Genomic DNA, 16,774 nt, shown 5'->3' on the forward strand with positions numbered 1-16,774 from the left:
GAGGAAAGCCTTGGTTGAGTAGTGGCACCAGCATGCAATTAGTTCCTATTTATCTTTTAATCTGATAAAAATGAGCTTTAGGGATGTCTTTAATGAACCAATAAAAAAGAAAGCTATCACTTGGAGACCTCAACATCTGAGTTTCTGATCTTCTGTAACATCTTTTATAACAAATAAAACCTTCTTCCCCCAAATTTAAAAGGTTACTTTTAACTTAACGTAGCCCAGTTTTTTCATCAGTATTTTTTAAACGTGTTTTTACCTTAACTATTTACTAAAAGGCATGATTGTTTTACTCCCATTTTGCTACGATTTACTGAGCTGATTTAAATAGGGTAGGTAAGCCATGATTAACTTTTCCATATTAGCTATTAAACAGGGATGATGTTTATCACAGGACATAGGAATCCAACTTTCCTGTTGCCCTTGGGAATGCTCTTTAAGTAGCAGCCATGTGGCAAGGCCTAGGGTTTTATTATAATTAGAGGTTTGGTCAGTCATCTCCTTGGGAAGACAGATGGAGTTTGAGAATAGAGATCTGGGTCCTAATCCTGATTCTGCTGCTTGGAGGCTCTGAGCAAAATGTCAATCCTCATTTCTCCATCCACAAATTGCATAAAGGTGCAGGGCTGCTGTGCAGGTTGGGTCTTAGAGAAGCAGTCACGTGCAAACACTTTATGTCGAGTTAAACAGACCTGGCTTCAAACTGTGATTTTAATTTGTTCAATGTCTTGCAGCATTTATTTTAAATTGTGCATAACAGTATCTCTGGTATGTTGTTGTGAGGATTAAATGGAGATAATGTGTGTAAATTGCTTTGTCCAGTGCCTTGCATATAGAAAGCACCCAATAAATATCATCTGTACTCCCGAAAACCCATCACAGTTTATGTTGACTAGGTTAAAACTACTATTTAAAAGGCCTTCGACTCGACTGTCAGGTTGTTTTAAGGGAGAGCGACCACTCGCTGTATATTTTTTAGTGTGGCTGCAAACGTTCACATTTTTCTTTAATGTACATTTACTATGGGAAAACGGAAAATAGCAAAGGAAAAAAGTCTAAAAGCCAGCAGCTCCCCCACCCCCTTCTCCCTCGAATTCCCCAGAACCAAATCGTGTTAACAATAGGCTAAGTCCTATCAAAGGATCCCGGGTATTGACTGCTGGCTGGAGGCGTGCCACTGGATCTAACCCTTTAAGATAAAAGAGGGGGATTGGTGGGAGTTGTGAAGATGTGAGATCGGGTGGCTAGCAGGGAATAGCAGGTCGCAGAAGCCGGCCCGGGGGCTTTCAGGTTCTTATCACTGCAGCCGCTTATCTCATCTCCTCTTCAGGCCTTTACATGCACGCAAATATTTCACAAAGCCGGGATCATCCCGCATCCACTGCTCGAATCCCGTTTTGGCTGATGTAACTCTTGCGCGGAGACCGGAGAGTAATCTTGCCCCCAAATAGGCAACGCCTGCGCTCCCAGGACCTGGCCGGCCGCGCCCCCCTCGCCTGGAGCGCTGACCAGAGCGGTCGGAGAGCTTGCAGCTCGCCTCGAGGCCCAACCACCCCGACGCGGGTCGGCGGCGTCGAGATACTCGCTGGGCGTTGCGGTTGCCCCTTTTGGCGGGCTCCGGTGCCCCGAAGCTCCGCCCCCCGGCGCGGGCGATCCGCACTCGCGGAGGCGGGCGCCGCGCCCCCATTGGCGGAGCGGCCTGCGATGGCCCGCCCCCTCCCGGCCCCGACGCGAGCACGTTGAGTGGCGGGGGCCGGCCGAAGAACTGCCCGAGCGAGGAGCGGCTCTTGGGGCCGGGCGGCACGGTTGGGGCGCCCGCTTTGGGGCCCCCGAGAGGCTCCTGGGTCGGGAGCGCGAACGGCGGTCACGGGGGGAAGGGGGTGGGTGGGCTGAGAGCAGCTTGGCGGCGAGGCCGGCCTGCCGCCCCTTCCCCCCACCCCCGTCGACCTTGTCGGCAGATGCTTCCCCGAGCTCCTCACGCCGGCGCGATGGCGACTGCTGCGGAGACGGAGGCCTCTCCGCCGACGAACGCGAGCTGGGAAGGTGGCGGCGGCGGAGACGATGAGATGAAGCAGGCGCTTCCGGAGCTTGAGTCCTCCCCACAAAATGGCGGCGGCGGCCTCAGCATCGCGGAGCCTGGCGGCGGCGCCGGGCCTGAGGAGACGGCGGCGGCCGAGGCCGCCCCGAGCTTCAGCCACGAGCAGCCTCAGGACTCCTCTGAGGCGGGCGCGGCCGCTCTGCCCAAAGGCCCCGAAGAACCCGAAAGACCCGTTAGGAGGAGTTTTCAGATCCCCAGGAAGAGCAGAGAAAAGAAAGGTGGTGCCTCCCCCTTCCCCAACCCCTCTGTCTCTCTCCCCTCCATCTTTTCATTAGAACCTCTCTGTCTCCTCTTCCCACACCCATCCGAGACACGTCCACACGCATGCAGCGCCAGCCGCCTCTCCCCTCACCGCCTCGGCCGCCAGCTGCTGCGCTTGGTGCGAGAGGAAAGCGGCGGAACCACGCTCCCCTGCTCCCCTCTCCCCGTGGAAGTTGGAAGTAGCTCAGGTTGGAAGCTTGTCCGTAAGGCTGCAGCTCCCAGAGAGGAAAGATGGTGCTCGGCGCCCCTCCCTCCCAACCCCTGAAGGCACAGAAGCTGCGGAGAAGTCTCACTGTGGAAATAGCCCGTGGCCATGGATTCTGGGGCTTTCTCCAAGGCCATTGCGTTCAGAGGACCACAAGTGCTTCTCCCTCTGGAAATTCTTCAGCTCTATGTGTCTACTTGAAATTTGCTCGATGTCAGCGTCTTCCCTTGTTTAGAAATCTCCGTTAGATGTGATCCATGCACACTGCTATTTTCCATCACACTTCATTTCCATGTAGATTTTTTTTTCTTGTTTTGGAAGCGTTAGATTAAATAGCTTTCTCTCCTTTTAAATCCAAACTTTAGTATGTTTTTTCTTGTATTTGAGAAGAATGGGAAGGTAGGTTCTTGGTGCAGTAATTTCCCTGTGGAAAAAAGTAGAGGTTAGCGTCTGCCCAAGAGTCGCCAACTTGATCTTGCAGATGAGAGAACTTCAGGTTTGAGAAAAAGTCCAGTCTAGTTTTTGGAATCCAGACGGGAGCGGTTACATGAACTACGTTTACCCTTTTAAAACTTAGTGCCATATGGTGGCACATTTGTAATGGAGGTCAAAATTAGTATTGCCATTTTCTATTATACTATTTGACTATCCAGCGATTTGGAATATTCTGGATTTAGTCACTTTAAAGCCTCTTTTTTTACTGTGTGGTTCAGTTTTTCATGACTGACTTTGGAAAATTACGGCAATATTTTTTATTTGCAGAAAGGTTTTATTTGTAATTTGAATCTTAGTAAAGACTTAGAATCTTGAATGAAGCATATGCTTCCTCTTTCCTTGTGCATAACCAGCTCCATTTGCACAACCGATATTGCTACAGCCTTTAATCTGTAAGATACAAAGTCAAACTGAATTTCTATGTGGGTAACAAAGCCAAGGAAATCCTTGGTGTGAGAAACCATGTTGACAAAGACTAAGTTAGCTTTTCTCCACTAGCATGAGGAGTGTTTCTAGAAATATCTTTTAAGTGAGTTAATGCAATATATTTTCGAGTTTGAGAGAGTACTTGTGAAGGTGAAGGTTGTCAATTCTTTTGGTTTATTTAGTTACGATGCCTGGTGTAGTCTAGATGAGAAAAGTTAGATGCCCAGCCTAGATTATCAATTGGTAGGGAATAGGTTGGAAGTACGTTCAGATGGGCTCTGGTAATAAGATAGGAGATTGAACTTCTTTTTTCTTTTATTTAGCAAGATAAAATTTTGAAGTCCATTTTTTTTTCTAGATTTTAAGTGCCCCAAAATATGGTTTATAGTACATCAGAAACCATGATGTACCACCTTTTAACTTGGTAGGACCAGAAAATTAGCCTAGAAACCCTCCCAGTTTGGTTTGAAATGGGGGAAGTCACTAGGAAACGTTGAAAGGCACTGCTTGCCTGTGGTTTTTTAAAATTAGATAAATCCAGAGATTGCTGTAAAATAGACTTGATTTAAACACACCAAAAGTGGAGATAATTGAGGAATTAGGAAATATGAAACCTGGTTATTTTCTCCCGAGTCTGACTTAACATTTTCCATTTTCACTTAGAGGTAAAAGGTTGTTACCTTTCTCCTGTTAGGGAGGTTGTGGGTGAGGAAAATAGAACAGTGGACTTTTCGTGTTTAGTCAAAATGAATAATTTTCTACTTGTCTAAATATTTATACACTGATCAGCAGCTGTTCAAATAGTGCAATAACGATTTAAATAGAGCTTTTAAAAATTAAATAAGCAGCTATTTTACCACCATGGACTTTATCCTGTCCAAGCTGAGAGAAGTTAGTGCATGGTGGTAGAATTTAATAGAAAAATTAAACTTTTTATTATTAAAAAAAATGCTTTATCAGAAACACGGTAGCAGGTACTGCTATTTTCACGTTTCATCCCCAAATCATCTCTTGGAAGGCTTGAAAGGTGTCACTTTATGTATAGGATTTGGCTGTGTATTAGTTATGGTCATCTGAGTCTTTTATCATGAATTAGATCATTTTCAGTAGATGCCTCTGCTTGAACTTTTCAGTATCAAAGGTTCTGTTGCATTCATATTTTAATATGGCAGACCTTTGCTTGTGACTACTTTTCCAGTGAAATTTAAGATAAAGGCTTGAATATTTTTTGTACCTTAAAGGTAAATACTATGTGAGTATAACTTGTTGACTCAGAAAGTTCTTTTCTTGATCTTGACACTAGCATAACATCCAAAATACTGCTGTTCTGATTGATAATATTGGCGAACACTTTACAATGCTTAATAAATTGTAGGCATTATTCTAAACTGTTTATCTGTGTTAACTAAATCTCAACAATCCTGTGTGGTAGTTACTATTCCCATTTTACAGATGAGGAAACTGAAGTATTGAGAGGTTAAACAACTTGACCAAGGTCACACAGCTAGTAAGTGATGGAGTTGGAATTTGAACCTAGATGTAGAGTACTTTTTATCACTACACAAAAACTGTAGCAAGACATTTCTTTTTTTTATAATATAAGGGTTTTAGTTATCTTTTGATCTGACCTATTAAAAAAAGTGTTGGTTTTTTTTTTTTTAACCTCTTAAATTTAGAAATGTTTAGTATGTCTTCATCCCTGGGGAATTATGAGGTTCGGAAGTTATGTTCATTTTAAAATTAACACATTTAATCACTACTGACAGATTGAGTGACCCAACTTTTGACTGGAAGGGTAAAATTTTACTCTTTTTCATGTATGTAGTGTTATTTATTAGCTGGGCTATTTTCTTTAGTGTAAGGAGGCACTGTTCTTACATTTAACCAAATTGTGGAATTGCATTTTGCCAGTGGATGTTTTACTGTTGCCTTCTTTTAGTCTAAAATCTAGTACTATAAGTCATTAAAAGTAAATTAAAATTGGTAATTGTATTTGATACAATTTTTCCCTCCAAAGTTCTTGGGAAATGATGTAGTCATGATTCACTTTCTGGAAAATGTTTATTTATTGGTTAATGTTTTCTGTATGGCACAAGATTAACTGCTCTCGTGCACCTGTGTCTCATGCAGGTGTGTCCATACTGGTGTAGTCAAGGAGAATTAATTGTTAATTCTCCTCAACCCCCATCTCTTCCCACAAAATTTGCAGTTGTCTTTTTGAAGACCGTGGGGCAAAGTCTCCTTCTTAAGGAAATTTGCATAGTGTTTCAGTAGTTGTATGTGAATGATTGGGTTCTAAGTGCCATAGATTTTCCTACATAGAAATTAACCTGAGGAGAAAGTGTAAGCAGAATCATAGTCATCCACTTTTGGTAGATGCATATAAATTCCAGGTAATGGAGGTAAAATTTTCTTTGACCTATTCCTCAGTTGAAAGGTCAACAGTTTCATATTTGTCCTTATCTCTGTGGATCTCCACCAGCATATTTATTCCTAATTTTGCACTATGTTCAACCTTGATTTAGAGATGAAACACCCATTCCTAAAGTATTATGTCTGTAGCAATTTTATTAGACTGAAGAAAAGTGATTTTTAAAATATCTTAAGTAAATTATTCTGAGGAAAAGTAGATATTTGTGGTATTTTAATCATTAATACCAGTAGACATCAGAGAGATGGATTTCAGAGGGTTGTAGACGAACCACATGTGATCCGTAACCTACACTTTGCTGTTTCCTTTTCTTCCATGAATTAGTTACTTTAAATTGGAATGTATGTTTTGTATTACCCTTTTGTATGTTTTGATAACAGTGGTCCATCTTTTATTTTACAAGTTTAGCTTGTTTTTACATATATGTATATATGATAATATTTCTTTACGTATACACATAACCTTAATACAAACACAAAGATCAGCATTGACATTAAATAAATTAGTAAAAGTAGTTAAGGAAAAATGTTCTTTTAACTCAGGAACAAAGCTACTATTTGATGACCTAAATTTTATGTCTATTCCTACTGCTTAACTATAACATTAAATTCTTGAGTATGTTTTGTATGCTACCAGTAATAAAAAATACTTAATGATAGTATGGACTGGGAGTCAGGAGACCTGAATTCTAGTTCTGGTTCTGTAATACAATCAGCTTCCTCATCTGTATTATAAATCTCCAATTTAATGATAGTATGGACTGGGAGTCAGGAGACCTGAATTCTAGTTCTGGTTCTGTAATACAATCAGCTTCCTCATCTGTATTATAAATCTCCAATTTAATGATAGTATGGACTGGGAGTCAGGAGACCTGAATTCTAGTTCTGATTCTGTAGTAGAATCAGTTTCCTTGTCTGAGTTACAAATCTCCCAAGTGCCTTTCTAAGTCTATTTTTCAGTCCTATAAAACACATCTGTAATCAGTTTTGTCAGTAGGGAAACCTTGTGAATTATGGTCAGACATCAACTCAGTCATCCTTCTGACATGCATTTGATAGGAATCCTGTCAATAAGTAAAATTATACATTTTTTAATGTGTGGAAGAACTATTGTTACTGCTGTTGACTTTTATAAGATAAAAAAGGGTGTTAGTGATGGCATTTGATCCTGTTAAAGGCATTAAAATGAGAAATGTTTAAGAGATTTGAGAGAAGACACATTAGAGGGTAAAAAAGAGCATAATCCTAGATATCAATTTTTTGTTCTTTTAGAGCTAATTTCACTTAGCACTTATAGCCCGTGTCTGAGTGCTCTCTTGATTTCCTGGTCTAAAATGAGGAAACCATTATATTTTTCCAGCTCTTGGAATGATTGGTTTCAGCTCTGACACACATCTTTTACTTATACTTCAGGATATAAGACTTGGAGCCAGGCAGCCTTAATTTGAATCCAGCTGCCCTATTCATTCATTGACTGTGTAACCTTGGGCCAAGTTAACTGTTAGCTGTCTCAGTTTCATTTGTGAAATGGGCATATTGAACTTCATAGGGTGATTTTGTTGATTAAATGAGATAATGCGTGTAAAGCTTTTAGTACAGTATCTGAAAAGTAGTAATGACCCACTAATGATTAGTCTGAATAATTGTCAGAATCCAGAGAACAATATATTGGATGCTGACTGCCTTAAGTGAAATGGATGATTAATTTATAAAATGTTCTGTTCCCTGTTTGGATAGTCACAGGTTTGTATATTATTACTGCCTCAAATAATGACCCATAATTAAGATTATGATGTATATGTTTTCTTTAAAAGAAGTGACAGGATGTGTTGATCAGAGAATACCCAGTGTTAAAAGGACTATTAAGGACAAAGTAGACCACCAGAGAATGTACATTTAGAACATAAACTTGTTAAATTTCTCAAGTACCATTACCAGCACGTTGATTTGAAATCCTTAAAAATAGTTACAGCGTATTTTATTTTTGTAGAAATGATAATTGGCAAGAAAAAAATAGGAATTATAACTGGCCTAACTAGTAAAGCCAACTAAGGTGTTTGAAATATAAAATACCTAGAATACAGGTATTTATTATAAGACTTAAAATCTTGCACCTTTTTCTGTATTTTTATTCACAAGAATTTTTTCCTCACTGGCAGCCTACTTGAGTACATTTGACATAACCAAAGGACATTGCTTTGAAATGAAATGTTGAGTGCTTTTTTGAGAATAATTTGAATGTTAATTTCTATATAAATTTATATGATTTAACTCAATTTTTCACTTATTAGATTGATGGTGGAAATAGTGTTGGGGCAACTTAAGTAAGGAAAATAATTTCTTTTATGTAGACTTGTAAAATTTCTTAGAAATTGAAGCCTTGTGATACTTTTTTGCATATTTTAGATATCTGAAGTCATTTTGTTAGTTTAGAAACATGAAAATCAATCATGCGTAAAACCCAGTTTTTTAAGATCATGCTTGGCCCATTTTGGATGTGAAAGCCTTTAAACACTATTCACATAATGATTTCTTTGCCAAGTTTTTCCCAATTTAGGGACAGTCACAAATATGAAATGTTTTTTCTTACCGCATCCTACAAAACAAATCTGAATTGAGAGATTGTATTTCTCCCTCTTTTTTGAGCTTTCAGTTTCGTTTATATATTACTGAATTGTTGAATTTGTGAGACCTAATTTAAAATGACAACAATTATATTTTGGTAGTTGTAGAATATATTTGTATTCAGTATGAGAAAAATCCTGACAAAGTTTATTCTCGTTTTCTTTACTCACTTATTTCGTCATTCAGCTTGGTTGGGGCCAGTGCTCACAGTTCTGGCTGCTGGCATATGGTAAAGATAGAGTGATGAACAAGGCAGATATAGTTCCTGCTCTCATGCAGTTTACAGTCAGTAGATTATTGAGTATGTTCATCTGCTACAAATTTAATGATAGGACAATTCCAGTGTTTTAGTAGTTCTCTTTGAGTGCTTTATTTTCTTTTCCTGCCTACTCCTAGTCAGTCAGTGTCTTTACTACTTTGTTATAACTGTTGGCTTTATTCCTTTTTTTTTTTTTTGAGTATGCAATCCCAAAGTGGGAACCATTTGTTCTATACACATTCTGTTACTGAAAGCTACATTTTTACAGACACTTTTGTAAAATATACATGGTTTGGTAAATGAATGGATATATCACTTGACATCATGTCCTTTTAAAGGCTAATGACTGTACAGAAAAAATAAAAATAGCTTATTAGTTAGCTGCTGTCTAGTACTTCTAAGAGTATGTACAAGTAGAACACTATGTTTTCAGTAGTGGCCTAAAAGTGTTTTGACTGTGATATTTATTGACTTTTTATGAATAGTATCTTGAAAGAAATTAAGGTAATAGAGTATAACAAATTCTGTGAATAACGTCTACTGTGAAAAATAAGTAATTCCTCTTTGGTTTTGGGAAAATTTGTATGTATAGACTTGATGTTTGAAATTTGTTAGTAAGTTAACCTGTTTCATATATAAAGTGCAAATTTGAGTTTATTATACCAGTAATCCAGTGATCCAAGAACAAATTGGATATTAGACTGAAGTATTTTAAAAGTTAAATGGAGTGTGGAAGAGTTGGAGGAGTGGGGAGTAAAAATTTTTATTGTCTTACTTTGCACAAGATGCTGTACTTAGAGCTTTTTCTCTGTCTTGTCTCATGTGGCATGTGGCATTTAGTGGTTATTAGGATAGCTAAAGTTCCCCTTTTTACAGATGAGAGAACTGAGCTTATATGTTTAGTTAAGTAATGGATTTACTCAGGGTCTCCCACAAAGCCGCTAAGTGCTAGATCTGATATTTGCATCCAGCTTGACTCCTAAGCTCCACATCTTTCCATTTCACTGTTTTCATAATAAATGTCCTACTGCTTTTTTATACTGGCAATATAAGAAGCTAGTGGAAGCAGCATAGTTTATTCTAACTTTAGTACTAAAAACCAAATAGAATTCATTTCTTTTTATAGCGACCTAAGTGTCTTAAATGTTTTTATGCTTTCACTTGATGATATAAGCATTTAGTTTGCTGAAATAAATGGTCTTAGACATACTACTTCAGTGTAACATAAAATAGGAGTTGAGATGAATATATGCACAGATTCTTAAGAGTCTTTAAGCAGTTTATGTTACCTAATATGGCATCCCTGAAGTTTGCAAAATTGTAACCTTGTTTGCCTGTGTAATGCGAGATGCTCATTGCTGAAGTGATTGGTCAATGTAGGCGGCTGGTTTTAATTTTTCTTCAGTGAATTAATAAGTTATGTCTTTGCATATCAAAATAAGATAGCCTTGATGCTTTTTACTTTATTTAAAAGTTAACCCACAAAAATAGAAGAAACTACGTTTAATATGGAATAATCTTAAAATTAATAATGTTTTTTATTTTAGCACTTTTTCAGCCATTAACTCCAGGCTCTCGAGAATTTGAGGATGTTTTAAATATTCTCCATTCATCTTACCTTGAACCAACCTCAGTAACAAATTTTACCTACAAACGTGCTTGTTTGATACATAATGAGCTTTTGGAAAAGGAGGTATGTTTTAAATTGTGCTTATTGTAAGATTCTTCAAACCAATTAAAAGCTTGAAATTTGTTTTACTTTCCTTTTTTTAAAAAATGCTGAAGTTTTTAGGGAAGCCAAATTATGGAAGGGAAAACAAGTTTTAAATGACGTCTTTTTTCCCCTCAACATTATTGACATAGCACAACATTTATCTTCTTTTTGAATTAATATGCTATTATGTAAAAATAACTTTTTACTAAAAGTGAATTTTAAGCATAGGGATAGCTTATTGATAATGGCTTTATTGTATATTAGTAACAAGGCTTTTTGCTCTTTCAAATGCATGTTAATTAAATGGAATCACTAGTAGTATATAATGTCTAAATTATAAGATAATTAGGGAAATCAAATGTATTTTCTTTGTTTTTTTTTTTTAGGATGTGCTTAATTCTTTCCCCAATTATGCCTGGTAGTTGAATTGTCTTAATATCATTAGTAAAAATTCTTAGTGAAAAAGTGCAAATAAAGGGGAACAGTTAAGCGTGTTAGTGAATTTAAGTTTCATGTACAAATTAGAATATTGAGTTTTGATTTAGGAAAAGCCAGCATGTGTAATTCTGAGGTAATACAAATGAGATGTTTAGAAATATTTGATGTGTATATTGCTTTCTAGTGTACATGAAATACTATTCATTTTCTAGTTTTATAAGTTGGTTAACCGAGTGCTACTAGAGTTTAACCTTGAAAGGGTTCCTAAAGTAGATGAATGTTACTGCCTCCCAGAGAAATTAAAACTTTGGTAGTTTCATGGTATGATAAGGATTATTTGTAAATTTTATATGAAAATTTAGTCTCAGGATTCATTAATTGTATTATTGAAGATCAGTAATGGCTTGAATGCTGCATATAAATCTATTAGATATGGGCTCTGTATTTTGAACGTATGTATGTCTATTTGCTTGTATCTAAAAGTGAAAGCCAGCAGTTTAGGGTTACTTACAGTTCACATGTACTTAGACCAAGTTACTCTTTTATCTTGGAAATATTTATGGAGCACATCTTACGTACTTAGCATTGAGAATACAGTTATAAAGAAATGAAACATTTTTCCTTGTCCTAATTTAGTTTACAGTCTAGAAGTTGTACATTCCACAGAGATTTATTGAATCACCTGCTGTGGGCAGTGCACCATGTTAAGTAAAATGAGAGATCCAAACATAAAACTTGAACTTAATCTATGGGACAGTTGGACTGTGGTAAAATTTTAGTAGAAACTTAGTTAAAGTTGATAAACACTACTTGCTTATTTGACTATATTGTACAGGTAAAGAGCCAATTATAATGGGGAAAAAATCGAAGTGCAGAAAGTACAGGGAGAGAAAAGATAATTTCTGCTTTGGTAGGTTTGGAATTCTTAGAAATACAGTTCTTGAAACTCTTAGCTTGAAAAATGTAATCATGTGCTAAGGAGTTGTTATAGATTTAATTTCTTTTAGTTTACAGAAAAGCGAAGAGAACTGAAGTCTGAAGGTCGTTTAGATAAAGAACTTTCAGAATCCTATGCATTTCTGATGGTTGATCGATATCAGGTGAGTGAACCCTTTTTATAAAAAGCAATTTGAGGATTTTTCCATTTTCAATTACTACGTTTGCAATTATTCAAGAATACGCTTGAGGGGCTGGCCCCGTGGCCCAGTGGTTAAGTTTTCGCGCTCCACTTTGGAGGCCCACGGTTTCCCAGGTTCGGATCCTGGGTGTAGACCTAGCACTGCTCATCATGCCATGCTGAGGCGGCGTCCCACATGCCACAACCAGCAGGACCACAACTGGAACATACATCTGTGTTCTGGGAGGACTTTGGGGAGAAGAAGAAAAACAAAAAAGATTAGCAACCATTGTTAGTTCAGGTGCCAATCTTAAAAAAAAAAAAAAAGAATACCCTTGATAGTTATAAAGTAACATTTTCTTGATGTATGAGTGGAAGAAATGATTTAGTAGGGCAAGGTGTTTCCTTGTTTTGTAGGTTTTTTTCCAGATGTGCTCATTTTTTCTCTGCCCAAACCTATTTTCTTCCCTTAGAATGTTCTTGATAATTTTCCCTTTGTTAAAGCAGATTATCTTCTATATTGTTGATTATATATGCAGGGAACTGTTTTTCCTTTTTTCATTGAAGATGTTTAGGTGGAGTACTTTCTCTTTAAATATTTTGATAATTCTAGTTCTCTCTAAAAGGGGATATTTTATGTATTTGAGTGGCATGAGTTCTGAGTATCTGTCACACCTTGAATAAACAAAAATGGATTCCAGCTATGGTTACATTGGAAGGATAAGCCCATTTTACATTGATATTTAGTCATAAACTGGCATATATATAAAATTTCTGTAATGTAGAACATATATAATTTAGAAGCTTAGATTCGACTTAAAACAAGTTTACAAATTATCTTTTCATAATTTTAAATATTTCGATTGCAAGATGAAGTGTTTTGTTTATTTAGGTTCAAAACATATGTGAAAAAGGATTACAGGTGGGCCAGTCCAAAATAACAATTCTTGGCAGTCCTTCCATGGGTAAGCTTTATTTTTTTCATTAATCTACTATTAAGTAGCCATTTAAAAATATATAATCTATATATTGCCACAGTCTTTACAATTAAATTCATGTATACTTTGTCATGTTCCCAGGGAGACTATTTGCAGGTTCTGCAATGTAAAACCAGTTTTATCCTTTGTTTCTAATTTTGCATACTTGGAAACGATCAAAGATTTTTTTTTTAATGTCCTAGTGATTTTGAAAAATTTGGTTAGTTTCATGTTTTTTCTGGTTTTATTTTTGCTTTGGTTAAAAATCAGCTGTCTTTACTGTCATTACATTTCTTTTAAAGTTGTCATACCTTTTATCTCTTATCATTAGGTAAAATATTTGGATTTTGTTTTTTTTATTCATGTTCTTTTTCAACTTCTTTAATTTTTCTCTCTTTACTAGGTATCTATCTTTCTAGGTATGCAGATTTATTACAAGCTAATCCTTTGGAAGCTGGAGCAGTGGGCGATGTTGTTATTTTTAAAATAATGAAGGTAATTTCAATTTTTGCATTTTGTGTATCAAAGACAGCATTTGATTTGGATTCTAGTTGACGCTGTCTTTAGGCGTTTGATTTAATTAAAAATTGGTGCTTGCTTCTGTATGGTATATAAAGATACTTTAGAGAGTGGTTTGCCATCTTTGCTCTAAGCTTACTGTGAGTTTGCTTTCTTTTCCAAAGAAAAAAATGAAGAAAAGAGGATAATAAGTTGGTAATGTCATTTAGGCTTGTGAAGAGTGTAGTGAATAAAACTTTTATTTCCTTGTTATTAAACAAATTCAAAGAACGCTTTTTTTTCGTGGTTTACAACTTCTTCAATATTGGTAAAAAGTGTTGGGTGTTACTTTATTACCAGGTATTAAAGGAAAAAACTGTTATAGGTGACCTATATTCAAAAAAATATTCTATAATATTAACGTCGTATAGTCAGTAATTAGGTTTCGGTGGACTTAAAAAGTTTTCTCTATTTTTAGGGTAAAATAAAGAGTATATATGATCCCATGGGTGTAAAAAGTTTGGAATCTGTATTAAATAAAAGTGCTTTGGACCCAACACCAAAGCACGAATGTCACGTGTCGAAGAATGCCAATAGAGTTACGTCACTTTTGGTTTACAGAGCCTATGAGCTTACTCAGGTAGGTGCCTGGATCCATTTTAGTGTTGTGACCTCATACCTGTTTGTCACCAAATCCTTTAAAATGTCTCCCTTTCAGTTCCCTCTGCCACCACACCAGTCTAGACTCTGGTTTCCATGTATCACTGCCAGATTCCAGTGTCTCTTACTGCTGTTTGTTCACTATTTCCAAGATGGCTCAGAAACATACAGTGGCTCCTCAGACTTACAGAGTAATATTCAGATTCAATAGCCTGGCTCTCCCTCCCTGTAGATTGACTCCAGCCTGGTTTTTTGTATAATTGCTGCCCTCTATGCACCATTTCATTTTGAAGCCTTGGCTTCTCTGGCCTAGATCTTGGCCTAGTAAGATCTCTTGCCTAATAAAATACTACTCATCCTTCAAAGTAAAGTTGAAGCTCCTTGAAATACCTTCATTCATATCATTTCATGCTATTGATTTGATAGATATTTTCTGTTTTCATTATCATTTCTACAGGATGCAAACTTAAAATTAATTTTTTAAGCTTTATTCAGATGTAATCGATATACAGTAAATTACACATACCTAAAAGTGTAACATTTGATGAATTTTAGTCATTTTTTATATTATATTTGACTATGAAGTAGTGTTATTCTTTTTAACAAATGTATGAAAAATGTGTATGTCCAAATGGATTGTATGTGAAAAGCAGTGGTGCTAACCTCCCTGCAAATGTTCTTTCTTTTTAGTTTTACTTTATTTACGTAAAATAAAGATTATTCTTGCTCCTTTCTTTTTTTTTTTTTTGAGGAAGGTTAGACCTGAGCTAACATCTGCTGCCAATCCTCCTCTGTTTTGCTGAGGAAGACTGGCCCTGAGCTAACATCCTTGCCCATCTTCCTCTACTTTATATGTGGGATGCCTACCACAACATGGCTTGCCAAGTGCTGCCATGTCCACACCTGGGATCCGAACTGGCAAACCCTGGACTGCCAAAGCGGAACTCGCGAACTTAACTGCTGCGCCGCCAGGCCAGCCCCGCTCCTTTCTTTTTGAAGAATCTCAGTGGGCAAGACCTGTTGTTGGGGGCTTTCAGCAAAAATTATACTCCCCAGAGTCATCCAGGCTTTGATTATCTTCTGGACAGTAGTAGTATTGGTAGATATGAAATATACCTGTAAAGTAATTATTGGTTTTTCTAGCAGAATTTGTAAACTGACTTGATGTTTCCAAAAAATTTCTAGGCATTTTTAGAGCAACAGTAACAGTATTGACATTAATAGTTTCCCGGGGGAATAGACTGTGAAAGACAATGCTTTGTTTAAACTAGAGCATTCTTTTAAATGAAACTCACTAGTCTGCAAAGTCACAAAACCCTTATCTAACCCTGATGACTGTTGGGAATAAGGGAAGGGAAGAGACAGAGGGGAGTATAAGAGGGTCAGCTACCCTTGTCACCTATGATTGTACCCTCTTTCACCTCCCCTTTGCTACTTTGTCTGCGTATGGAGCCAAGAATGTGTTTGTGGCAGGGCTTTTTTTTTTTTTTTTTAAATAATAAGCAAAATGGTAGGTTTGGTTGAGATTGTGTCCTTAGTGTTTTACTTTTTGTGTCAGATTGGCTTTTCTGGGCTGACCTGGGAGCTTGGGCTCCATTTGTAACATTTTTATGAAGAAATTTGTTGTACCTTCCCAGTGGTCGGCTTGTCAGAAGTAAACTTTTGGAATACCTGTTATGGAATACTGTTTGGAATACCTGACGTCTGATATATATAGAAGCAGAATATGTTATATCATAAAATAAATATAAAGGGCAAATTATTTTAGTTAAATTGACAAGCAGTGCTTAAAGATATTTTCTGTTAGAGGCACTTAATTGGTGTTATATTTCTCAAAAATCAGGCATTAATATAAGATTCCAGTCTGTACTTCTTGCCTTCTTAAAGAAGTTAATTTTGGTTTTTCTTATTTTTAGTATTATTTTTATGAGTATGGCTTTGATGAGCTAAGGCGAAGACCGAGACACGTGTGTCCATATGCAGTTGTGTCTTTTACTTACAAAGATGATATACAAACTCCCAAGTTTGTACCTTCATCAAGGTAAGACTTAATGAGTTTTAGACGTCATCCAGAATGGTATTATATTACATAACCTGCATTGCTGAGTTAGGAGGAACACATTGTTTTCTTTTCATTTTTGTCTTCCCTTGAAATTAATTAGATACACAAATGTTCATGATGACTTTTAAAAGGTTAATGTGAGGGACAGATACTTAAACTATGTGGAAATACAAACTAAAATTTACTTGAAGCTCACTGGTTAAACTTTTTTCAACCAGTGCAGGTTTGTGTAGTTGAGTAAATGCAGTTTTTAAAAGTGAAATTTTGGGGCCAGCCCCGTGGCTGAGTGGTTAAGTTTGCACGCTCTGCTGCAGTGGCCCAGGGTTTCGCCGGTTCAAATCCTGGGCTCAGACATGGCACCGCTCATCAGGCCATGCTGAGGCGGCATCCTATATGCCACAACTAGAAGGGCCTACAGCTAAGAATATACAACTATGTACCAGGGGGCTTTGGGGAGAAAAAGGAAAAAAATAAAATCTTTAAAAGTGAAATTTTGTGCATTAGCT

At 37.1% G+C, this 16,774-nt stretch overlaps 1 protein-coding gene across 6 annotated transcripts in view; it reads left to right on the top strand.

Annotated features, from left to right (window-relative positions):
• The first annotated feature begins 1,143 nt into the window (after nucleotides 1-1,143).
• Nucleotides 1,144-16,774, top strand: part of TASOR (transcription activation suppressor) — a 55,043-nt gene continuing 39,412 nt past the window's right edge. For 5 of the 6 annotated variants that reach the window (XM_023620246.2, XM_070237345.1, XM_023620244.2 and 2 more), the window contains exons 1-7: nucleotides 1,672-2,319; nucleotides 10,350-10,495; nucleotides 11,962-12,054; nucleotides 12,964-13,036; nucleotides 13,452-13,543; nucleotides 14,025-14,186; nucleotides 16,123-16,247. In XM_023620246.2, coding sequence (XP_023476014.1) covers nucleotides 1,962-2,319; nucleotides 10,350-10,495; nucleotides 11,962-12,054; nucleotides 12,964-13,036; nucleotides 13,452-13,543; nucleotides 14,025-14,186; nucleotides 16,123-16,247 — 1,049 coding nt within the window. In that variant the 5' untranslated portion in view covers nucleotides 1,672-1,961. Of the gene's footprint in view, nucleotides 2,320-10,349; nucleotides 10,496-11,961; nucleotides 12,055-12,963; nucleotides 13,037-13,451; nucleotides 13,544-14,024; nucleotides 14,187-16,122; nucleotides 16,248-16,774 lie in introns of all 6 variants that reach the window. The other variant, XM_023620243.2, reaches the window with a different exon arrangement.

Source organism: Equus caballus, chromosome 16 (genome assembly GCF_041296265.1).
Source record: "Equus caballus isolate H_3958 breed thoroughbred chromosome 16, TB-T2T, whole genome shotgun sequence".
Classification (NCBI taxonomy): domain Eukaryota; kingdom Metazoa; phylum Chordata; class Mammalia; order Perissodactyla; family Equidae; genus Equus; species Equus caballus.